General features: G+C 44.6%; 1 protein-coding gene across 1 annotated transcript in view; it reads right to left on the bottom strand.

Annotated features, from left to right (window-relative positions):
* The window catches only part of KIF24 (kinesin family member 24), a 35,840-nt gene extending 10,023 nt beyond the window's left edge, over positions 1-25,817 (bottom strand). The window contains exons 1-10 of the mRNA XM_063128310.1: positions 25,785-25,817; positions 24,257-24,878; positions 23,703-23,892; positions 21,719-21,816; positions 18,208-18,423; positions 14,756-14,843; positions 6,329-6,450; positions 5,155-5,260; positions 3,155-3,226; positions 1,635-1,744 (exon numbers count right to left, since the gene is read on the bottom strand). Of these exons, the coding sequence (XP_062984380.1) occupies positions 1,635-1,744; positions 3,155-3,226; positions 5,155-5,260; positions 6,329-6,450; positions 14,756-14,843; positions 18,208-18,423; positions 21,719-21,816; positions 23,703-23,892; positions 24,257-24,864 (1,610 nt within the window). The 5' untranslated portion in view covers positions 24,865-24,878; positions 25,785-25,817. The remainder of the gene's footprint in view (positions 1-1,634; positions 1,745-3,154; positions 3,227-5,154; positions 5,261-6,328; positions 6,451-14,755; positions 14,844-18,207; positions 18,424-21,718; positions 21,817-23,702; positions 23,893-24,256; positions 24,879-25,784) is intronic.
* Positions 25,818-26,041: the final 224 nt, after the last annotated feature.

Consider the following 26,041-nt stretch of genomic DNA (forward strand, 5'->3'; position numbering starts at 1 on the left):
TAATCAAGAAGAGATTATATTATCCCAGAGTGCAGACGTGTGGGCATCTGACTAACTGCAGGGGGAAGGAAAGCACTGTGACAGTCAGGGGCACAGCGATGCCAGGGACACTAAGAGATTTACAGGCCCCAAAAGGGAAATGCGTGAGGGCTCCAGGCTCCAGAGTGCACAGAAGAAGCGGCACTAGATTCCAGACAGAGGGAGAGCGTCTAAAGGGCCTTCGTCACTTGTGTGTAAGGAATATACACACACACGGATGTAATTACAAATGAAGCAACCAGAAGTGTCCGGTGATTAAACAAAGGTACCAGAAGTTCAAGGACAGCAAGCAAGCCTCCCGTTTATCGAAACAGGCAAAAGCTTTGGTGGTGTGGTGGAAGAGGAGGAGGCCTGGGTACAGAGAAAAAAACTACAAGAACTTGAAGCATCCTTAAGAGAGCAAACTTAATTTGAAGAGCTTTCCATCAAACAAAGTAAGAGAGGGCTTGCAGGGAAAATCTATTTAAAGATGAGTAACAGGGCAATTAGTACACTGTTTTCTCAGGAAGAAAGGGGAAAGGAACTTAGCAGTAGAATTATCCGTGGATATGTGGGTGTAATTATGGGCAAATGTACCAAAGGCAATGAATGTTCTAAAGATGTATTACCAGGACTTCACCACCTATAAATTGAAATTGATCTATCAATTATTGCAAAATCGTTGTTGGTATTGCAGAGAAGCACATACGTTCGCGTATTTATGCAATAGCAGTAAGAAATTTTAGAAACTGCTCTGATATACATTAAGCAAATTACCAACTGCAAAATACCAAGGGGGATTTTTCCCATTGTGTGAAAAAGGTCTGTGGGGTACAGCAGTCTCAAAACCTAAACTAAATGAACTCTCTCCGATCGCGCGCCCCCCCCCTTCCCCAATCGTCCAGCAGAATAATGCCATCCAAGCAGCATGGCTAAAAAGCAAACACTGAAAGATTTCTATCAGTATGGGATTTATAACAACAATCTACTGTCATGCTCAAGGAAGGAGCGAGGCTCAGCTAAACAGAGTGATCTGTCTAGAAAGAAACATGCATTTTACTGGTTATTTTAATCCATTGGCTAAAGATAGATTCTAGCAAACAAAACAATCTGAGGCCTCAGAGAAACGTTTGAGCTGCATTTGTGTTCGGGTTTCTGGACAGCAGCCCAGGCCTACCAAAAGCTTTATTACTGTGCGCTTTGTGGCAATTCCGGTGAGGCTCGCAATGTCGACGTTCCTAACGGATTGCGCCATTTATCTTGTTTCCTTCTCTGTAAGAAGCCTGGAGAGGAAGTAGGTCAGGGAACCAAACCTTAAGAGATCACAAACCAGGCTGCTCTGGCAGAAGAGGCCATGAAAACCACGTTTCCTAGGAGCAGTGGTACATGCCTTGGAACCAGCTGGATTGTAGGGCCTAGTTCCCTGCCCAACTTTGGCAACAAGGGAAAGCTTGAGATTTGAGCACCCGGCGCATCGCCTTCTAAGTCAAGCTTCCTATTAGGCAGCAGACGTGTCGCTGAGGAAGTCACCTTTAGGTTACAAAACCCCCCCCCCCCAACATGAACCTTGCTTGGCTCAGACACCCTCCCAGTTTCAAACCAGGGGTGTCGCTTACCTGTCAGCATACCGCAAGGTATTTAAGGTGTGCTCCGTTGCAATGTGGCTGGGTGAGACATTGGCTATCATGCACGTCTTGGAATTGCCAACAAAAGAATCTTTTAGGACCTTGAACGAGGAGGGAAGGAAAGCACACGCTAAGCCTTTGGCATAAGAGACCTTTTTAAAATAGCTGTTGGATAATCACTAGGGCTGTGCTCCGCTCCGATTCGGATCGCAAATCCAGAGCGGAGCGACCTGATCCGCCTCCGCCAAAGGCGGATCCGAATCGGGTTGGGGAGCTGCGGATCGAGGCGAAGCAGTTCGCCTCCATCCGGAGCTCTTAATGCAGGTAAGGGGGGGGCTCACCTTGCGCCACCGCCGCAGTCCATGCAGCAATAGCAGCGGAGCCAGGTAAGGGGGGAGGAGGGCTTATTCAGCCCCCGTTTTGTCCCCCCTTCCCCACTTACTGTGATGCCCAGAAGTAGAGTTGGCCTATAAGGCCATCGAGGTCAACCCTCTGCTCAATGCAGGAATCCACCCTAAAGCATACCTGACAGCTGGCTGTCCAGCTGCTTCTTGAATGCCTCTAGTCTGGGAGAGCCCACAACCTCCCTAGGTAACTGGTTCCATTGTCGTACTGCTCTAACAGTCAGGAAGTTTTTCCTGATGTCCAGCTGGAATCTGGCTTCCTTTAACTTGAGCCCGTTATTCCATGTCCTGCACTCTGGGAGGATCGAGAAGAGATCCTGGCCCTCCTCTGTGTGACAAAAGTATTTGAAGAGTGCTCTCATGTCTCCCCTCAATCTTCTCTTCTCCAGGCTAAACATACCCAGTTCTTTCAGTCTCTCCTCATAGGGCTTTGTTTCCAGACCCCTGATCATCCTGGTTGCCCTCCTCTGAACACGCTCCAGCTAGTCTGCGTCCTTCTTGAATTGTGGAGCCCAGACCTGGACGCAATACTCTAGATGAGGCCTAACCAGGGCCGAATAGAGAGGAACCAGTACCTCACGTGATTTGGAAGCTCTACTTCTATTAATGTAGCCCAAAATAGCATTGGCCTTTCTTGCAGCCATATCGCACTGTTGGCTCATAGTCAGCTTGCGATCTACAACAATTCCAAGATCCTTCTCGTTTGTAGTGTTGCTGAGCCAAGTGGTCTCCCCCGCCCCCACCGCCCCCATTGCATCTTCACAATGATTCTGTAGGTTAGGCAGAATTATTTATTACATTTATATACCGCCCCATACCTGAAGCTCTCTGGGTGGTTTACAAAAAGGAGCGGGGCTCGCCCGAGGGGCGCTTCGTAGCCCTAACCTGGCACTCCAGCCAGTATGCTTTTTCTGGGATCTGCAGGACTCTTAGAATGCAAACCATCTAAGTCCTCCTCCCTCACAAAAAGGTGTTCCACTTCCTTGGGAAACTTAGTGAGTTTTCTGATCACTTTATTTTACTTGAACCCACTCGTTCCTTCAATCCTCCATCCCACCCGTAAGCCCGGGGTAAATAGTTCTTCCGCTGCTTCAGCCTGGGCTTTACCTGAGTCAGTTTGCTTTGCCTGAAGGGCGTGTGAGCGTGTTCTTGATCCAGGGCACGGATGCACTCTTTCAGCTGGCGAGAGAGAGAGGAAATGGTGGCATCACACAGCAGTGTAAGACAGGGCTGTTTTCTCACAGGACCACACTTCTCCTTACAATTAGAGGTCTGGAGTTGGCTCCTCCTTGCCTTGCTCCAAGATTGCTTTGATTGGGCCAGAAAATTAAGACTACCAGCCCTTGTGTTAGTTGCCCCAGTGATCACATGTGCTGACAACTATCTGTTTTCTTCCCCAAAGAATCATAGAATAGCAGAGTTGGAAGGGGTCTATAAGGCCATTGAGTCCAACCCCCTGCTCAATGCAGGAATCCACCCTAAAGCATACCTGACAGGTGGTTGTCCAGCTGCCTCTTGAAGGCCTCTAGTGTGTGGGAGAGCCCACAACCTCCCTAGGAAACTGATTCCATTGTCGTACTGCTCTAACAGTCAGGAAGTTTTTCCTGATGTCCAGCTGGAATCTGGCTTCCTTTAACTTGAGCCCATTATTCCATGTCCTGCACTCTGGGAGGATTGAGAAGAGATCCTGGCCCTCCTCTGTGTGACAACCTTTCAAGTATTTGAACAGTGCTATCCTGTCTCCCCTCAATCTTCTCTTCTCCAGGCTAAACATGCCCAGTTCTTTCAGTCTCTCTTCATAGGGCTCTTCAAAGGGTCTTGTTGGGAGATTTTTATTTTATTTTTGCAAGGTATAGGCCCCTGCAAGCCAGCTCCTCTTATTTCATTTGAGCTGGTTAAAAAACCAAGGGGTCTACTCTTCTTTGTTAAATCTAATGCGATTTTTCTTGCCTCAAGACAGCCCATGGCAGCAAAGTGTGAGGATCCCTTCCCTCCCTATAGCCTCGGCGGGCGACCTGGTGCTCTCCAGATGTTTTTAACTACAATGCCTATAATCCCTGACCATTGGCCTTGCTGGCTGGAGCTTATGGGAACTGTAGTCCAAATATCTGGAGGACACCAGGTTGCTTACACCTGCTCTATATGCACACATGGAGCAGACGTCTGGCAGTGGCGCTTCAAGGTCTCAGGCCCCTCTCCCATCATCTAAGGCTATCAATGGCTACTAGCTTGATGGCTATAGATTGCTTCCAGTGCCAGAAGCAACATGCCTCTGTATATCAGTTTCTCAGGATTTTGAGCAAGAGGAAGCTACTGCATTCATGGCCTGTCGTGGGCTTCCTATACACATCCGTCTGGTTGGTATGGGAACAGAACACTGGCCTAGATAAGCCTTTTGCTCTGATCCAGCATGGCCCTTCTTATGATCCTAAAACATTTTTGTTCACTTTCAAGGGCCTATTTGATAATCAGCTTCAGGGTGCTGTTAAGTAGCCTCTTGGTTTGTCCTCTTGACGATGGAATGTAGCCAGTGAGATTCAGCTAAGTGGTGCTATTTTGAAACCAAGCTAGACTGAGGGCAATGCTTCCTTCCCTTGTTTTTGGCATCCTCTGGGTCAACGAGGGAGAAGTGGCACCCGGTAGCAGCAGCAGAAAGCATGATTACCTCACTTTGCCCAGTTCCAGGCTACCAGTGAAAAATTACCAAAGGAAGGGGGGACGGGACTGTCTGCAGCCTGAAAACAACCTGTGAAGTTTGGGGCCCCCTTTTGATTAACCCTTAGATTTCTAGCCTCAGAATCTTGCAACAGCATCCAGACCTGGTGTTCTAGTACACTCACCACAAGCAGCCCCATACAGAGATCCCATGCCAGATACAATTCCACTTCCTGAAAAGTAATTTTGCCTTATATGCGGTAAAGCCATTGGTCCATCTACTTTGGTATTGCCTACACTGACCGGCAGCGGCTCTCCAGGGTTTTGAACCCAAGCCTTTCCCAGCCTTATCTAGAGATGCCAGGGACTGAATCTGTGACCATCTGCATGCTCTAACACTGAGCTACAGCCCTTCGAACAGTCTCGGAGAAATACACGTTGCACCAACTTACAGCTAGGAGACTTTGATTTATTTCGGCCCCTTCCATTTTTGTTTGTCTGTCAGAATCTCTAGCATCAGCTGCTCTCTCACTGCCAGCCAGATCAATAAACGAGATCCTGGAAAAACAGAAATGCATTACGTTAAGTATATACTGCCCTTCCTCTGAGGGATCCTGAGCGAGATTTTAGCCTCAACAACCCTGAGGAGTAGGTTCGGCTAAGAAGTTGTGGTTTGCTCAAAGCCACTTAGGATGCAATCCTATTGGTTGTGCCCCTGATGCTCGTAAGCCCCTGAACCCAGAGGCTTCTGAGTACCCAAATCAGAGCGGGGGGCGCAGCGGAGACAATCCATCTCGCTCTGCATTTCAGCTAGGGCTTTTTTGCCCAGCTAGCTGGGATGTGTCAGAGGGGGGTGAAAGGGGGCTGGAGAGGCCTCGGGATACCGCATAGGCTGGCCGCCTCTCATGTCCCCTCCCCTTCCCTCCTCCCCCCACCCACTGGAACGCAACATGCCTCTGTATGCCATAAAAACAAGAGGCAGATTTGCCTCCTCTCCGAAGTTGCTTTTGCGACCTCGGAGAGGCAGCTTGCATAGTTCTTTCCGCATCGCGTCCGAGGGGGGCGAGAAGCACGGATTCCTGGGTCTAAGGTCAGATTGCTGTCTCTGACCTCGGATTTGGGAATCCGAAGTATCCTATCCACGCCCCACGCCCCCGGACACTCTCTAGGGGCGATAGGATTGATCCCTTAAGTCAGCCTTAGAGCAAAGTATTTCTATGCCACCCTTCAACTCAGGATTTCCAGGATGGTTTACAGAAACTAATGAAAACATAATAAAAACCATCGCTTTGTGGAAAGGAAAATATATCAGAAGAATTTTTTTTAAAAAAAGCTGTTGCCTGACACCTAACGACGCAGAGTAAAATGCGGTTTGACTCTGCAGCGTTACTGGAGATGGCTTAACAGTGTGGAAACAAACCACGTGGTCTCTCTGAATTCACCCGGAAATGGCTTGAATGCAGAACCACTGCCACGCAGAGACAGTTTCAGGCAGCTTCCACATGGTGAGGGGCATTGTGAGACAAAGCCCAAAAGGTTTCTGCACCCTCAAACGCACGAGGGAGGGGTAAGGGCAGCACATGCTCCGGCTACCTCGCTCCAAGCTTCCAGCTCTGAACTGCTCACCTGCCAAACACTCTGTTTGCTGGGTCTTTAATCTGAATCTGAATAATGGCATGGGAACGGGAGGAATCCGAGTTGACTCCAGTTGCCCCTGTACTGCGCTCCTTCCCTCCTTTCAGAATCACCTGAGGGGAAAAACCAGAGGAGCAAAATAAATGCATCTCTACACACATTCAGCATCTGAGAACTGGAAGGACTCAAAAAGTCAATCTTGTCCAACTCCCTGCTCCAAAGGCAGAGCTATCCATTAGCCCCACACAGGTCAAGCTACAGAATCCAGAAGGCTGTCTATACGCGCAGAAAGTCCCACGGTGGCTGTGAAACTGCGCCGCTGTAGTTATATGACGCAGCCGCAGATTCACAGCCACTGTGGGGCTTTCCTGCAAAGCTGCGCTTTGAAAAAGTTGGGGACTTGCCCCGACCTTTTCAGGGGGAGCGAGGTCAGTACAACTCTTCCACTGTCTGACCTTGCTCTGGGGGGTGGTCCTGGTGGAAGACAACCAGCAATTGGTTGCCTTCCACCAGGAAGAAGGTGAGGGCGGCTCTGGAACCCAGATGTCTGCCCGAAACCCCACTGTCTATTCTTGGCATCGTTTTCAATTTAAACGCCTGTCACTTCGCGAAATGTTAGGCAGTGGGGGAGTAATAGCTGAATGGTAGACACCGTTTTGATTTGTATGTTTTCCTGTAACTATTCTCAACACTTAAGACGCACATTGCCATAAATAAAAACAAGAAGTAGATTTGGGAAGCTAACAATTTGTTGAGTCCTCATCAGCAGTACAAGTCCTTTCATGTGGCTCATTTATCATTTCTTAAGACTACCTGTAAAACACCTTCATAACCCACCCATGTGGAACAAATACACAGTGGAAATGAACAGAGCAAAGTAGCTTTTGTTTAAGGGTGTAGGTGAACTGAACGATTTCTTTTCCCAAACCCCACCCAAATTCATGTTGTAATAACACTGAAGTGTTCAGTGAGCCAGAAAAGCAAAGCAGCATGCAAGCAGTTCAGTCTAATATGAAATGCCAGTTTGCTCATCTGTCTCTATACCCAACAGCGAAGGAAACGCTGCCAAAGCAAACAGCAAGGCTGAAATAGCCCATGGCGATTAGAGTTCTGGTCAACAGTACAGAACAGGAAACACACGCCAGGGCAGAGATCCTCACAATTGGAGTTCTGCAGGAATCGTACACATGGAGCACGGACAAGCCTGCGATTTCATGGCTGAGCAAGGAGTTGAACTCAAGTATCTCAGGTTCTGGGCCATTATTCTAAACACGGGGCTTAGATCCGACATAGCGAGAGGGTTCTTCTGCTCATGCAATGAAACTTCCTCTTGTTCTCCTTTTTTGTTGTTTATTCGTTCAGTCGCTTCCGACTCTTCGTGACTTCATGGACCAGCCCACGCCACAGCTTTCTGTCGGCTGTTGCCACCCCTAGCTCCCCCAAGGTCAAGTCTGTCACCTCCAGAATATCATCCATCCATCTTGCCCTTGGTCGGCCCCTCTTCCTTTTGCCTTCCACTTTCCCTAGCATCTTCTCCAGGGTATCCTGTCTTCTCATTATGTGGCCAAAGTACTTCAGTTTTGCCTTTAATACCATCCCCTCAAGTGAGCAGTCTGGCTTTATTTCCTGGAGTCTGGACTGGTTTGATCTTCTTGCAGTCCACGGCACTCTCAGAATTTTCCTACAACACCACAGTTCAAAAGCATCTATCTTCCTTCGCTCAGCTTTCCTTATGGTTCAGCTCTCACAGCCCACATACATTCTAAATCTGCTTTGGAGGGTCCCCCAATGGTCCAGAGCAGGGAGAAGGGAAATCCATACCGCCAACAGTTTCTGTTCCGCTGGCAGACAGTTCAGGCTGGATACAATCCACTATGAACAGCCTGTTCCAACTTTCCAGAGTTGGGGGAAAGACTCAACCCAAATAGATTGAGCAAAGTGGGGCGGGGGGAGCAGTTGTACTGTTTTGTGCAGAAAGATGACGAGGTTTGAAGAATTAGTAGTAAGTAAGGAGGAAGGGAAAGGAGGTAGTATAGTTTCAAAAGGATTAATGAGTGAAATATATAAAATATTGTTAGAGAAGGAGTTTAGAGAGAATACAGAGAAAATGGTTTGGGAATCAGATTTGAAGATACAAATAGGGCGACAGAGCTGGGAGGGACTATGGAAACAAAGAGTGTTGAGAAGTTTATCAGTAAGAATAAAGGAGAATTATTTTAAAATTCTATGGAGGTGGTACCTAACCCCGGTTAGTTTGAATAAGATAAGTGATCAACATTCAGCAAATTGTTGGAGAGGTTGTGGGGAAAAGGGAACGTATTTACATATGTGGTGGCAATGCAAATATGTACAAAGATTATGGAAGATGGTGTTCTCAGAAATTGAAGAAATAGTGGGAATGAAAATAGAACAAACACCAAAAATAGCATTGCTGTCACTATTTGAAGATATAAAGTGTGGAAAAGGAACTATAGAGCTGATATCGAATTTGTTGGTTGCAGCACGACTGATGGTAGCTAGGAACTGGAAGATCCAAGGGGAATACTCTATTGAGGAATGGTATAAAGAAGTCTGGGACATAGCCATTAATGATAAACTGACATGTAATATTAAGTGGAGAAAAGGCGTAACTAAAATAAATGAGTTCGAAGGAATTTGGAAACAGTTCCTAGTGTTTGTGTTTACTAAGGGAAGTGGGAAACCACCAGCAGAAGAAACGATTAGATTTTGGACTCAAGAATGATCCCGAGGTGGGGGGTGCACTTTTATGTTAAGAACGAAGATGTTGTAGTATGATAAGGTATATGTAATAGTTTTTGATATTTCTACTCAACAATCATTCAATATGTATGCAGCAGATATTTGATGTTTTTTTTTTTTCTTATTGTGTTTTGTTTCAGTTATATTTTGGTAATGTTTATCTATGTTTATATAGTGTTGAAAATGAATAAAAATTTAATAAAATAAAAAAAAATGTACTGTTTTCAAAGCGGTAAGAACAGAGACATGGAAACTGTTTATACCAAAAACTGCTTATTATGAATCTGGGGCAGGTGGGAGAAGACAGAGCACAACAGGGCACGTGGCTCTAAACGTACAAACCCTCAAAATGTTAACACCAAACATAGAAATTATTCAAAATGTCACTAAATGGGTCAGGGAGATCATGGGATAAGAACAATTCAAATAATATATTATTATTCCTCAATATTGTTCTGTATTACTGCATCTAGTACAGGGCAACCAGGATGAACAGGGGGGTCTGGAAACAAAGCCCTATGAAGAGAGACTGAAAGAACTGGGCATGTTTAGCCTGGAGAAGAGAAGATTGAGGGGAGACATGATAGCACTCTTCAAATACTTGAAAGGTTGTCACACAGAGGAGGGCCAGGATCTCTTCTCGATCCTCCCAGAGTGCAGGACACGGAATAATGGGCTCAAGTTAAACGAAGCCAGATTCCGGCTGGACATCAGGAAAAACTTCCTGACTGTTAGAGCAGTATGACAATGGAACCAGTTACCTAGGGAGGTTGTGGGCTCTCCCACACTAGAGGCATTCAAGAAGCAGCTGGACAGCCAGCTGTCAGGTATGCTTTAGGGTGGATTCCTGCATTGAGCAGAGGGTTGACCTCGATGGCCTTATAGGCCAACTCTACTATTCTATGACTGGGCATCACAGTTTAAGAAGGATATTGATAAATTGCAACATAGATGGTAACCATTGTTTTATCTGTTTTCATTGTTTTACTGCTTTTAAATTATAGTTTTAACTTGGTTCATGGTTTAATTTGTTTTTAGCTGTGTATATTTACTGTTTTATACTGTATGCTTTTATCTGAACGCCGCCCTGAGATCTTAATGATATAGGGCGGGATATAAATGTTTTAAATAAATAAATAAATAAATAAATAAATAAATAAATAAATAACTATGCTTTCTTGTAAATCTAATGAGAGCCCAGGGCCTGCTCAGATTTCCATTTTTATTTTGCCTTCATGAAATGCTGAATAGAAATAATTGTCTACATGTAAGGCCTGTACACGCCCTAATAAATTTGCTGGGAAAGACATGAAGCAGAACTGAAGTAGCCACTTCTGCTAAAGAAACTACCCCCAGAAAACAAATGTTTGTCCGATAACAGAGGAGAAATGGAAGTAGGACAGTGCAAGTCTCCTGTGCAAACCGACTATGTAAAACCTTCTGCTTCTTTAAAGGAGGTGCAAATCCTTCTACAAAGCACAGAAAGTGAAGCAATTTGGATGTTCACTGTTATCTGCCTCCTGGTCTATTAAGAACATTCAGAAATCTAGGAAAGGCTAAACATGCAGTCCTATACAGGTCTACTCAAAAGTAAGTCCCACTGAGTTCAGTGGGGTTTATTCCCAGATATTGGATTTAGGATTACATTTTAAATGTTGATATTGTCTCTCTAATAAAGGAGGCTTTTTCATATATGGTGGCCATGCAAAACTCATGGTTTGTTATGTTTTAAATATCCCAGTTGAAGTTACTCTTGATAGAACTTATGGTTATGGTGCGCACTTCCTTGCAATGTCAGTTTTGGTTATATGTAAAATTTTTATATATGTCAATATATTGCATGGGGAGGGGGGCTTCTTAGTTGCACCATTCCAGTTGTGGAATGCTATTCTTTAAAGGGGCTCACCCAGTGCCAGGGAAAAACCTTTATTTTCCCAAGCTTTTTAGATACAATTTCAAATCTTGCTGTTTTATGCTGCTTTTGAGATCTTATGGAGGTTTTTAGTTTATTATGGGTTTTTTGTATTTTCATGTTTATAATTTTATTTTATTTTTATTTTATTTTTTTTGCAAACTGCCCTGATGCACTCTACATAGGGCTACCTTTGTGCCTAGTCCGGAAATTTCAACTAGTTCAAAATATGGCAGCCAGGCTGGTCACCGGTACACCTAGGAGTGACCACATTACACCAGTCTTAAAATCTCTTCATTGGCTGCCAATTAGTTTCCAGGTGAAGTATAAAGTGTTGGTTATCACCTTTAAAGCCCTACATGGTTTGGGTGCAGGCTACCTGCGGGATCGCCTTCTCCCATACAATCCGCCCCACACACTCAGGTCCTCTGGGAAGAATCTACTTCAGTCAGCAAAGGCTAGGGCTGACAACCATTACCCAGAGGACCTTCTCTTCTGCTGCTCCCAGACTGTGGAATGGCCTGCTGGAGGAGACTTGTCAGCTTGACAGTCTTTCAGCATTCAAGAAAGCTATCAAGACTGATCTCTTCTGGCAGGCCTATCCAGTAGAATTTTAGGATACTTTTAGTATGCTTTTAAGATGTTTTTTAACAGTATATACTATGTTTTTAATCAGTATTTTATGTATTTTATGCTTGCTGTTGTTCCCCGCCTTGATCCAATTGGAGAGGCAGGTAAGAAATAAATTATTATTATTATTATAATACAATTGAAGAGTGATATAAAGATACCTTATCATCATCATCATCATCATCAACAACAGCAACAGGTATTGGTACAATTGGTATTATTATTATTACTATTACTAAAATACAAAAGAAGAAATTCTTTTACTTGTAGGATGTGATGATATAAGAACAAGTACTAAACTAGCCCGATAGCAATTGTGATCTCAGAAACACCGCAAAGAGATATTGAATTCCAAAACTAACAAAGAGATAAAGCTATAAAAGAGACAGAGAGAGAGAGAGAAAAGGTGCTTGTGACCTGAAAGATGGAGAGCATCACACCAGGTTTTAAAACAGCCTTCCTCAACCTGGGGCGCTCCAGATGTGTTGGACTGCAACTCCCAGAATGCCCCAGCCAGCTGGCTGGGGCATTCTGGGAGTTGCAGTCCAACACATCTGGAGCGCCCCAGGTTGAGGAAGGCTGTTTTAAAACAACATCATGGTAATTGCCAATTTAGGGGCACAGAGACCATTTCTGTTTGGCTAGATGGCTGCTGTTAGCTGTTAAATTTGATGGAAAATAGCAGAGGCAAGCAGAAGAATAGATTGTATTTTGGAAATAGAAAGATGAAAGCGCTGCCATGATGAGCATTCAGCAGACACACATGTTCAAGAGCGCTTTAAAGAGCAACTGCCGTAGAGGGCAGCAATGCCAAGCAAAAGCTGAAATACAGAACAGCTAAGCACTTGTTGGGGGAAATCACAGATTCAGTTCCTTGTTGCCAACGAAGCCGGCTGCCCTTATAGCTGTCCTCTGGAGGGACAGCAATTAAAATTTAGAGCATAATGCTGCTTATTCAGAGGTAAGTCCCACATTGAGCTCATTGAGGCTTACTCTGGCAAGTATTTGTAAAATTGCAGTTTTAAATTAAAGAAAGCTGTGGTTGCCCGTGGGGGTTTCGTCCACACTGTTCAAAGACTCTGCGGATCGCAGCTAGTACTTCAGTTTTGATTCTCGCTCCAGACCGCTGAAGGAGAAAAGTGAAGGATTCCTATGGGGAAAGTGATCAACCCCTATCGAATGCAAAAGAAATGAACAAACGGCTGATCCTTTTAGGGACAGGGAGACGTTGATTTCACTATTTTGGAATTCATTTCCTAACATTTACAATCATTTCACTTGACCAATTTCCCAGCTTTAAATTCTAAAGGCTTTTGTCGGAGAAAGGGAGCATTACAGGAAACGTAGTTCTTTGCTAGCCAAATACAGTCCCTAGATATCCCCACGTTTCTTTTCATCTTTTAAGTTGTTCCCGAGACGCGACTTCTCATGTAAAGTGCTGCAGGCATCGCATGTGAAGGCTGCCCCAGAAAGTGGTCTTCCATGCAGTGGGCGTAACAACTGAAAGCGTCTTACTTCAGGTTTTGACTCAGGCACACGCGGCTTCTCTGCACCAATCCTAGCTGCCTCCAGAGCAGTCTTGGCTTGGTCACACATACTTTTGTCAACAAGACTATTACCCAACCCAATCGTAACCCAGAGCATTAGCCGTGTCCCCTGGAGAGCTAGCGGGGCAGTTTTAGAGATACTGCAAAAAAACACACATCATACCACATGTTCCAGTTGTACCCTGGCCACAATAGCCAGGCCTGATCCCTGTGCCAGTTCCACGCCCCGGGGAACACAATTCCCCCTCATCCTGTGACACAGTCTTAAGGGATTATTACGAATGTGGTAGAAGAAATGAACAGGGGAAATTATAGTCCCTCAACCCTATCAAGAAGTGGTGAATTTAAGGCAATCACTTCTCATTAGGTGTATTCTAAAGGGAAGCAAAACAAACGACCAACAATAGTACATGCAGTCACACACACAGATTTTAAAATGTAAACGTTTCAGCATAAAACACCAACTGCAGTCACAAACAAGAGTGTGTTACAATACCATGTATAAACTGAGCCAGAACCAGTCAATGTCAAACCTCAGTAAAGGAAACAAAGATTAACAATCAGCATCTGTATTCAACAGCTAATCAAACTGCTATTATTTATTTATTTATTTATTTATTACATTTTTATACTGCCCAATAGCTGAAGCTCTCTGGGCGGTTCACAAAAATGAAAACCATTCAAAGTATAAAACAAACAGTATAAAAAAAGCATGATGTAAAATACAATATAAAAACACAACCAGGATAAAACCACACAGCAGAAATGGATATAGGATTAAAATACAGAATTAAAACAGCAACGTTTAAATTTAGATGTTAAAATACTGAGAAAATAAAAAGGTCTTCAGCTGGCGACGAAAAGAATACAGTGCAGGCGCCAGGCGGACCTCTCTGAGGAGCTCATTCCACAACCAGGGTGCCACAGCGGAGAAAGCCCTCCTCCTAGTAGCCACCTGCCTCACTTCCTTTGGCAGGGGCTTACGGAGAAGGACCCCTGTGGATGATCTTAAGGTCCGGGCAGGTACATATGGGAGGAGGCGTTCCTTCAAATAACCTGGCCCCAAGCCGTTTAGGGCTTTGTATGTTAGTACCAGCACTGCTAATAAACATCAGCTCAATTTATCTCATACTTTACACTGATATCAGGTTTCAGCTGGTATATTCTGTTTGGCTTAATGGTTCATTTGACTGTTAGCATGATGAGCTGTCAAAATCTGGTACAACAAGTTAAGAATTATTACTGCTCTGCAGTAACCTCTGCGTCAGAGGAGGGGAACCTACAGTCCGTGGGCTGGATGCCGCCCACAGAAATTTTGGCCTGCCCTGCCCCTCAGACAGCCCCCCACCCTCCTCTGCATCCACTGTAGTTTCATTGGAGCTGACAGGATCCTGTAGCCCCACCTTCTCTTCCCCACTGTTCAGCTATTCCTTGCCTTTCAGCTGAACAGTCTGGGGGTGGGGAATTTGCAAGGGAGAGGAGTTTTAACGGGGTGGGACTGAAGACAAAGTTTACATGCACCATAGGCCCCAGAAGACAAACAAGGAATAGCCGGGTGGTCACAGTTACCTCTAGAAGTAGATTGACGGTGTTCACTTGGACCTCACGCAGCCCCACAATCTGTACAATATGCTTACTATCTTCCCTTGCAAAAAGCCTACAGAAGAAGCAACACGAATTAGGTGCATTTAGAAAGAGATTCAAACAAATACCAATTCTGTATACATTTCCTACTTATTAAAAAAAATCCAGCAAAAATGTTTCTACAAATATGCTCTAGGCAGAACAGTAACTGAAATAAATCGGTATAACATAGTCACGGAGACAAATCAAGCAGTAAAACGATGAACAGCCAAAACAGATGCTCATGACGCCAATTCACCAAAAGCTTGGGAAAATAATCTCCACCTGACTCCTAAACAATAACAGGGTGGGTGCCAAGCAAGTACTCTTGCGGATGGTGTTCCGCAATTGGACCACCACCACAGAAAAGGCCCTGCTCTCAGGGCTCCACAATTCAAGAAGGATGCAGACAAGCTGGAGCGTGTTCAGAGGAGGGCAACCAGGATGATCAGGGGTCTGGAAACAAAGCCCTATGAAGAGAGACTGAAAGAACTGGGCCTGTTGAGCCTGGAGAAGAGAAGATTGAGGGGAGACATGAGAGCACTCTTCAAATACTTGAAAGGTTGTCACACAGAGGAGGGTCAGGATCTCTTCTCGATCCTCCCAGAGTGCAGGACACGGAATAACGGGCTCAAGTTAAAGGAAGCCAGATTCCAGATGGACATCAGGAAAAACTTCCTGACTGTTAGAGCAGTGCGACAATGGAATCAGTTACCTAGGGAGGTTGTGGGCTCTCCCACACTAGAGGCAGCTGGACAACCCTCTGTCAGGGATGCTTTAGAGTGGATTCCTGCATTGAGCAGGGGGTGGGACTCGATGGCCTTGTAGGTCCTTTCCAACTCTGCTATTCTATGATTCTAAACACCCAGCTAATCTCTGAAAGTGGGGGGCATCTCTGACGATGATCTCAGTGGACAGACAGGTTCATATGATAAGAGGGCAGCATTTTAGATACCCTCTGCAGAGGGTGTTTAGAACCGTACAAGTAAAAAAACAGCACTTTTACTTGTGCCATGAAACCAACTGGAAATACAGATATTTAAGCACTTCCAAAATATATTCACTATGGCAGGTCCCTTGCAATAACTTGGCTGCCGTATTCTGAACAGGCTCCAGTTTCTGAATGGGCTTCAAACATATAAAACATGTTTCAGTACGCTATCCTTGGCCTTCCCCCAACCTGATGCCCTCCAGATGTGTTAGGATGCAACTTCCCACACATCTGGAGGGCGCTACTTGGTCATTACCTTTCAACCGGTACACCAAAAGAAGTTGGTTGGAGGTGCTTCATGGCATAGCTATCATTTCAGCATGTACATCAAGGTTAGTTCTAATAGCATCCCTAATCTGTAAACTTGTTCCTTGAGGGAGTGCCGCTACATCCAGCACAGGCAGTATTCCTCCTCCTCCCTGGTGAACAGCACCACCCACCAGCAGGCACCGCCCATTGGTCTGGATTGAGCTTCAGTATATTAGCCCTCACCCAGCCTGTGACAAGACTCCAGGCACCTCTAGCACATCCGTTGCCACATCTGAATTAGATGAGCAGCAGAGAAAGGGTCAGGGGACGTGAGCGCCCCAATAGCGAATGAAAGGAGAACCCTGCTGGGTCAGACCAAAGGTGTATCTAGTTCAGCATCCTGTTCCCCACAGTGACCTTACCCACTGTTTGAGAAGCATTGTTAAAACAATAGACGTGCAGAACCCTGATGAATATGAATAAATGGGTATTTAAAATCTGTATAAACCTCTGCATTGCTGCTGTTTTATCCTGGCTGTGCTTTTATAGGGTGTTTTTAAACGGTTGTTTGTTTTATACTTTGAATTGTACTTCATGGTTTTAATTTTTGTGAAACACCCAGAGTGCTTCGGCTATTGGGTGATATAGAAATGCAATAAATAAATAAATTAAATGCATGTTGCCTTTCCCCTAGTCAACAGGAAGATAGCTCTGACTCTACTTGAGATAGATATAGGGTGATCAGCTGGAATTATTTTTGTTTAATTTCGAATTCTAGTCCACTCTCTTCTGAAGTAGAATTTATAGGCGAAAACATCCCAATGGGGGCTCTGGGTTTTATTTCACACATGAAAATGCAGGGGCAGCATACACTGCTGAGTATATCAGCCAGGACAATCAGTAGTGGAGGAAATTAATTACGTTGATATTTAAATTGTCAGCTGCTGGGTGCAGAGTTAATAATCCATGGAGATGATTGAATGTTGGTATCCTTCTGTCTCTATAGGGCTCCTACCAAATGACACCCTCTGCTTCTGTGCAAGACAGCGGATCCTTGAGCATACAAACATCAACATATTTCTCAGGTCACCTTACTAAAGGAAGAGAAGAAAGGCTAATGTGACTGAGTCATATGTGAACTTGAACTTCTTTGGTATTAATAGAAGAAATGATGCCTGGAACAAAGTATTTTTTAAAGTGTGTGTGATTGCCAGAATGGTCACAAAAGATAGGGATCATAGAATCATAGAATAGCAGAGTTGGAAGGGGCCTACAAGGCCATCGAGTCCAACCCCCTGCTCAAGGCAGGAATCCACCCTAAAGCATCCCTGACAGATGCTTGTCCAGCTGCCTCTTGAAGGCCTCTAGTGTGGGAAATCCCACAACCTCCCTAGGTCACTGATTCCATTGTCGTACTGCTCTAACAGTCAGGAAGTTTTTCCTGATGTCCAGCTGGAATCTGGCTTCCTTTAACTTGAGCCCGTTATTCCGTGTCCTGCACTCTGGGAGGATCGAGAAGAGATCCTGGCTCTCCTCTGTGTGACAACCTTTTAAGAATGGGCTTTTGATAGCTTCTATTGAGCCAGCTATATATCAGCAATTCATTTTATGAGAAGGGAGGGGGGTCTGGTTCTTTCCCCTTCCCCCAGAATATTGTATTTATTTATTTATTGCATTTATATCCCACCTTTTTTCTCCAAGGAACCCAAGGTGGTGTACATAAACCTCTCCCTCTCCATTTTATTCTCACAACAACCCTGTGAGGTGGGTTGGGCTGAAAATCTGTGACTGTCCCAAAGTCACACAGTGGGTTTCCATGGCAGAGTGGGGGACTGGAACCCGCATCGCCCGACTCCCAGTCCGACACTTTAGCCACTACACCACGCAGTCAAGTCAGCCATTGCTTGCCCCACACTCAGATGGCTCTGGGTCTCTTGTTGTTGATCCTTAAACTATATGAAAATGAAAAGGCCCCTTAGACAAACTGAACAAGCTGCACAGTTGTTTGGGCAGGTTTTATTTTGCATCACTTTACTTAAAAAAACCCACCACCATCCTATTAGCCCCAGATACATGTCTTCCAAGAAGCTTTACTGTTGTTCAGTTCCATCTGATTTACAGTCCTTGTTTCAAAAGCTCTGTTCTCAGATTTAAGTACCTCTTCCTTCCATTTAGCAGGTCATAAAGCTGCCCACAGTAGATCTCGTAAAAGCTGATCCAGACGTGAAGGTCTTTTCTAGTCTGGGAAGCTTCTAATTGCCTGAAGATATCTTTAGCAGCCAGGGCGTAGAGTCCGGGATTCTGGGGGGTGCCAATCATAGTGTAGGTCTTACCGGCACCTGTCTGCCCATATGCAAAGCACGTGGCGTTGCCGCTGTAACGAAGGAAAGAGAAGTGACTATAAAAAGAACAGCCTTCATTAGAAGATAAAAAAAGCACTAAACGGTAACACTCAGTGCCCAAACTTGACGATCTTAAATTAATTCTGTGATATAACCAATTGCAGAAGTCAGGAAAAAAACACCAAGAAGCTTATTGTATTTGCTGTACCGAGGGCATCCTTAAGAGGCCTGGTTGTGGAGAATGCAACAAAGCTTATGGAAGGAGGTCAGTGGTGAGAGTAAGCAGGGACCATCAGGTACAGAACACCAGAGTGAACTTGTGTGTGTGTGTGTGTGTGTGGTATATACATACACACACACACAAAAAAAAACCTTCAGTGATGGTACAAGAAAACCACTATAGGCTAATTTTCGCTCTAGTTATTGCTGCAGATCTTTGACTGGTAGGCTAAGTCGGGCAACAATGGCACCCATGTAAAAACCCCTCTGGGCATGGCCTGATCCTGCCCTCCTTTGGACTTAGCTGCTCCTCAGCCTTCCTCCATCATCGGCCTGCTGTCACACCTGTTCCATCCATTCCAGCTTACTCAGATAGAATTGCTGCATGATGCAGCGGGGATCATTTGGCGCCGCCGCGTGGGGGCATTTCTAATTAAACCGGAGCTATGGTTTATTTTATTGACATTACATTGGAGAACAATCATCTGTTTCTTTAAAGAAATGCTAACGCCAAAGATGCGTGGGGAAGGTGCTAAACATATATACTCAGAAGTATAGAGATGGGGCTACCAAGACCACAACCATAATACCTACAGCAGATTTTTCCACCACTTATACCACCAAAAGAGATGGTCTCCAAAGTATACAGGGCTGAAGTGACTGATTGATTGATTGATTACATTTATATACCGCCCCATAGCCGAAGCTCTCTGGGCAGTTTACAAAAGTTAAAAACAGTGAACATTAAAAAGTATACAAAATTTAAAACCATCGAAAACATAAACAGTATAAAGCCAATGGTATCCATTTAAAAAACAACAGTTCTGGGGTCCGTTAAAAAACAAACTAACTTAGCGTTGTTAAATGCTGTTAAATGCCTGGGAAAAGAGAAAAGTCTTGACCTGGCGCTGAAAAGATAACAATGTTGGTGCCAGGCGAACCTCAATGGGGAGATTATTCCATAATTGGGTGGCCACCACTGAAAAGGCCCTCTCCCTTGTTCCCCAGGGTGATGCAACAGAGTAGATTGTTTGAGTCTAAAAGAGTGAAATGTAGCTTCAAATTCCCTCTCAAGTGTAAAACTCACAAGGTAAACTCACATCATGTCACGCTCAGCCTTCCCCAACCCGGTGCCTTCCACGTGTGTTGAACTGCACCTCCCATCATTCCCAGACAGCATGGAGGGCACCAAGTTGGGGAAGGGTTGTCTAGTGTATCTATCAAAACCCACCCTGAACATTTTCGATCGAAAGAAAAGAATTCCAAGTATATCCAAGGCTGCGATCCACAAACTCCTTATGTCAGTATTATTCAAGGCCCTGATGAATTTGACAAGACTTCTCTGGAGCAGAAATCGGTGGGCAGCAGCTTCAGCTAGGGCAGGCTGATGACGGACCCTTTATTTTAAAACAGCATCTGAAACCCTCAATGGCCACAAGAGGACACTCTTTTTCTAGCCAAAAGTGAAACTGCATGAAAAGCAGCAAGCGAGCAAGCTTTAACTCCAGGGCAAGCAAACTGGCCCATCAGCATTGGTTTTCAAGTGCAGGAGCGCATTTGAATCTCAAATTCACAGTAAAATGGGAGTAGCCATGGTAATCTTTTCCAGCAAAAACAAGGAGTGGGCTGCAGCCCATGCATGGTCACGCCACAATGAATTAATTAGCATTTGAAGTCATAGAATCATAGAATAGCAGTGTTGGAACGGGCTTACAAGGCCGTCAAGTCCAACCCCCTGCTCAATGCAGGAATCCACCCTAAAGCATCCCTGACAGATGGTTGTCCAGCTGCCTCTTGAAGGCCTCTAGTGTGGGAAAGCCCACAACTTCCCTAGGTAACTGGCTCCATTGTCATACTGCTCTAACAGTCAGGACGTTTTTCCTGATGTCCAGCTGAAATCTGGCTTCCTTTAACTTGAGCCTGTTATTCCGTGTCCTGCACTCTGGGAGGATCGAGAAGAGATCCTGGCCCACCTCTGTGTGACAACCTTTTAAGTATTTGAAGAGTGCTCTCATGTCTCCCCTCAATCTTCTCTTCTCCAGGCTAAACATGCCCAGTTCTTTCAGTCTCTCTTCACAGGGCTTTGTTTCCAGACCCCTGATCATCCTGGTTGCCCTCCTCTGAACACGCTCCAGCTTGTCTGCATCCTTTTTGAATTGTGGAGCCCAAAACTGGACGCAATACTCTAGATGAGGCCTAACCAGGGCCGAATACAGAGGAACCAGTACCTCACGTGATTTGGAAGCTATCCTTCTATTAATACAGCCCAAAATAGCATTTGCCTTTCTTGCAGCCATATCGCACTGTTGGCTCATATTCAGCTTGTGATCTACAACAATGCCAAGATCCTTCTCGTTTGTAGTATTGCTGAGCCAAGTATCCCCCATCTTGTAACCGTGCCTTTGGTTTCTATTCCCTAAATGTAGAACTTGGCATTTATCCCTATTAAATTCCATTCTGTTGTTTTCAGCCCAGCACTCCAGCCTATCAAGATCACTTTGAAGTTTGTTTCTGTCTTCCAGGGTATTAGCTATCCCACCCAATTTTGTGCCATGACCTGGTTGCTTTTACAATAAAAGATTAGTCTAATCTCATATTGTTGTGGAGGTAAATACAGGTCACTATGACCCCAGGTTCTAGAATTTTTAGAAAGAAAGAAAGATCCTCTCTATCCACCTTCTCCACACTGTGCATCATTCTGTACACCTTTAGCATGTCGCCCTTTACTCACCTTCTTTCTAAGCAAAAGTGCTCCACACATTGTACCTTTTCTTCCTGGGAGAGTTGCTCCAGCCCCTTGAACCTTTTGGTTGCCACTGTACCTTTTCCAGCTCTACAGTATCCCTCTTGAGATGGCAGGTGACATGAACTGTGCACGGTATTACAAGTGTGGTGGCACCGCAGGTTTGTAGAAAGGTATAATGAAATGGACAGTTTTATTTTAGATTCCTCTCCTAATTTCCCCATCATGGAATTCGCCTTTTTCTCAGCTTCCACACGCTGGGTGGATGTTTTAGTCAGATAAGGGAGGAGGACGCATGATGTACACGAACGATGGAAATGTTAAATGGCGCATACATTTATCAAAAGCATGCAATGATACCCTACCCGTTGAAAATGTGTTGGATGAGGGAGTGAGCAGTCTTCATGTACACATCCTGGTTGGAACAAGACTCCCCAAAGACTTCATCAAAGTAAAACACATGCTGAAAAAGGAAAAGGGATATTTATGGAAAAAGGAATCGCCCGTGATTATAAAATACACAACCATGGACGAGGGTCCCATTCAAAGTGAAGAGAAATGAAAGCTCATAACCACATTCAAGCCACATAATAGCAACATGCAATCACCATCAGGCGCAGCAAGCAAACAGATTAAGCAAATAAAAAGCAGAGGGTTCTCTTTCGCTCCCTCTCTCTTTGCACAGGGATGTTGTGGGATTGTGCAGTACGACGTTACGACTCAAAATCAAGCTATGTATCCTTGGTCCTAGAAAGGAACTGCCATTCCCATATCTTCATTCTTTGGAGTCAAGGGAAACTCCAAACATTTCTATGCAATCCTCATTTCACAATTTCAGGAGTAAAACGTCCTACGCCTAAGGCCTCATGATCTATAGCTGTCTATCAGTGTGACCTTATCCAACTCCCCTTCATTTCAATTAGGTTTACAGAGAAAAACTCCCAGGGAGGCTGGAGCCTAATGCAGCAAATTCTCTTTAGCTTAGAAACAGGTTTTGACAGGGAACCCTTTTGGGGACCTACATCCTTACGTATCCCAGAATTTGACGTTACTTGCAAAAATCCCAGTCTTCAGCAGGCCACAGAAATTCAAGACCAAGGACACAACAACTGCCTCTCAAATAGGGGTTACTAGCATTAAAACCAGTATGGAAACTAAACCCACTAGCCTAAACTCCCTACCCCTTAATCTGAAGTGTCTGGGGAGGATCTGTTGTCACCCAGTATTGAGGAACTGTTGTCACCCAGTATTCACTCTGAATTTACTCAGGGACACTCACTGCTTTAGAACATCAAATGGTCAAGTGTGAACCGCCCAGAGAGCTCCGGCTATTGGGCTTTATAGAAATGTAATAAATAAGTAAATAAGTGTTAAACCTTGCTGGAAACACGGGTGGAGTTCATGATAAAGGCTTGCAGGCAGGTAACTGTCTGACCAAGAAAGTGGTGTTCACTCCATTCTGGATGGGGTTGCACTCCCCCTAAAGGATCTGGTTTATAGTCTAGGGGTCCCAAAGGATCAAGAATTTCACTGGAGACCCAAGTGGTTTTCAGTACCTTCCATCACCCCTGGCTAGTGCATCATCTGCACACCATCCTAGACAGAGATCAGTTTGTCACAGTGATTCATGACTCAGTAAGCCCCAGATTAGGATACTGTATTGTACCAATACGGGGCTGCCTTTGGAAATGGTTCTGACACTTCAGTTAACACAAAACACAGCTGCACGTTTACTAATCAGGGCCTGCTATAAAGAACATTTCTCACCAGTGCTAGAACTGCCATTTTCCAGACAAACTACTGGTGTTCACTTTAAAGCCTTAAACAACTTCGGATTGCCTTCCACAGGAGCGTTCTCAAACCCTATGCTCAACTTTATGGTCCTTCCCTAAGTCCCATGACTTCTGAGGGTTAGGCAGGAAGTGACTGGGTTATAGTCTCCAGTATATAGACTGACTTCTCCAGAGTAGCTTGCCCAGCATCAGGCCTGATATCCTTTCAACAAAGACTTTATTCTTTGCCCAGGACTTCCAGCATCTTTTATAGCTATTTAAACCATCTTTTGGAATTTACCAGTTCATTGCAGTTTTAACATCTAGCTTAGCCACTGTACTTTTTAGCATCCTAGTTGGAAGGGGCCTCAAAGATAATGTAGTCCAAGCCCCTACCAATATTTTTTGAAATAAAGCTAAATACATATAAATAGGCAGGAGTACCTGTTCTGTAGTGGAAAGTTGTTGTTGTTTTTAAATCCCCGATTTAAGTGAAAATGGATCAGCTTGATATTTTCAGTTCAATACATGCTGGGCAATTTAAGGAGTTAAGACAGAACACGCAAAAAATCCCAACCTGCAAAATGTACTGGGTGAGATCAACTGCCTCCTTTTTCTCATGGAGTAGGAGAGTTTCTTTGTCTTCCACTGTGATGATATTCACTTCGCCCCGACGCTCCTCTCTTAAGCCCAGGGGACGTTTTCGAACACATACACGGATCTTGTCCGTCTCAGTCCATGGCGTCTCTTTCTCAGAATCATTAGATCTATGAAGCACAGGATGACAAATCTGTGGTTACGAAGTCAATCCATATTACAAAGATTAAAGCAGAACTGGACAAAAAATAGATCTCCAGATGTTTTGGACTTCAGCTCACAGCATTCCTGACCATTGTTCATGCTGGCATGGGCGTGTGTGTCTAAACATCTGGAGATCTGCTTTTTGCCCATCCCTGAATTAAAACTTGCAAACATATGCATAGTGTATTCCTAAAACAATATTTGGAATAAGTGGTTGCAGAATTTTGTTTTGTTTAGTAAATTTGACCCTCTCACTATGTGTGTGGAGAAGAGAATCACATTATTGCCACCCCCTTTGTATATAAAGGAATACAAAGGAATGGTTATTACCTGATACAAGAATGAGGCACTCCATAATTGTAACCTGAAACATGAGCTACTCTCTGTACCATGGGGGCTTCCGCATCCCCTAAGAGAGGGCCGATATCATTTGATGAACTGATAGCTGGAATGCCCAGTCTGTATTCTGTCCATGTCGAAGAGGCGTTCAAAGAGTCTTTTCTGGGTCTTTTGTACTCAGAATCATGGCTCAACACTGCAGCTAAATCATCTTTATCTGCATTCACAGAACAACTGGATAATGTACACAGTCCAGGTTCAAGGTCTTTCTGTTCGTCTCTTCCCTCTGAGAGGGAATCAAAATGGAGTTGTCTCCGAGGGCCAGATCTAGTCACCGAAGGCTGAAGGTAAGCAGCACCTGCCTGAAAATGTGGCTGGGTTTTCCCCGCGGCTTCCTCTTCTGCCTGCAACGTTTTGATTATTCGAATGAGCTGGAAGAGGCGCTTGCGGTCCTTCATGTTATGTACCCCCAGTTTAGTGTAATCTTTCATGGAGACCTTGGCGAGTTCATCAATCTTCTGAAAGCCAAGGGCAGTAAAATGGGGATAATATTTCTCAAGTTCCGCCTCACAGAGGCATTCATATAGACATGAGGCCATCTTCTATTCAAGGTCTGATAAATAAAGCAAACAAGCAAAACAAAATGAATCCTTTCTACATGAAAAGGTGATTTTTGACAACGGAAACAATCCATCAAGCACTGTTGCCACAGAACTTCCATTTCATGCTAACAGGTTGACTGGAAATCCCGCAGTGTTTCAAGTGGACTGGGGTCTTGCAGGAGCACTACTTGGGACACGAAGCCTGTTCCCACCCACCCCCTGCCCAAAACTATATCTGTAAATAGCTCGGCTCTTGAAATCAAGATTTAAATTCCAAGTTGCTTGGAGTTTTCAATATTAATACATACAGTAATTTAGTACAAAGTGACAATAACAAAACACTGCAATACTTAGGTTGCAATCCTCTGCATACTTACCTGGGTGTATACCCCACTGAATTCAGTAGAACTTGCTTTTAAGTAAACCTAAATATGATTGTGCTGTTAGAGAATCAATGGATGGGGAAGAGTCAGGCTCAAATTCCCACTCAGCCGTGGAGCTCAGCCTCACGGCCTTCCGCTATCTCTCAGCCTAACTTACATCACAGGGCTGTTGTGAGGATAAAAAGGGGTGGGCCGGGCCAGGTACATCACCATGCATGCTTACTCAGATGGAGGTCCTATTGATTTCAGCGGAACTTATTTCCAAACGACTTATGCTTAGTATTACAGACTTAAGCCTGAATATCATTCTGCACAATAGTGGATCAGGTGAATTTCCCAACTTCTCCTGGTATTTTTCTCATCTCTTAAACTGTCACCTTCATTCAGAAGTCTAGAAAGACACCTCTGCTGAGGTACTGAGTATGTAAATGGTATGGGTTAAATAGCCATTCAAGTCAGGCTCAATACATGCAGAAGTTCACAGGACACAATTAAACCACACAGACTAACATATTGGAACAAACAAATGCTTACTTGTATTTTCTGCCTTCTTGCGCTTGTGAAGTCGACACAACTAATGGTACAAACTGTAGAAACCCGCTCTACCCGGTACAGAATGCAAGGTGCCTAAATTTAGATGTGCCTCTTCCGGACCAGCCATGTGTCCCAAATGCTCCCCATGGCTAACGATCAAAGGCCATGAAATGGATATGGATGGATCCAAAAGGTCACAAAGGCCACAAAGACAAAGGGGTTCTTGCATGTATTAATAGATAAGAGACTGTGCTCCG

This window comes from Elgaria multicarinata, chromosome 6, assembly GCF_023053635.1.
Source record: "Elgaria multicarinata webbii isolate HBS135686 ecotype San Diego chromosome 6, rElgMul1.1.pri, whole genome shotgun sequence".
Classification (NCBI taxonomy): Eukaryota; Metazoa; Chordata; class Lepidosauria; order Squamata; family Anguidae; genus Elgaria; species Elgaria multicarinata.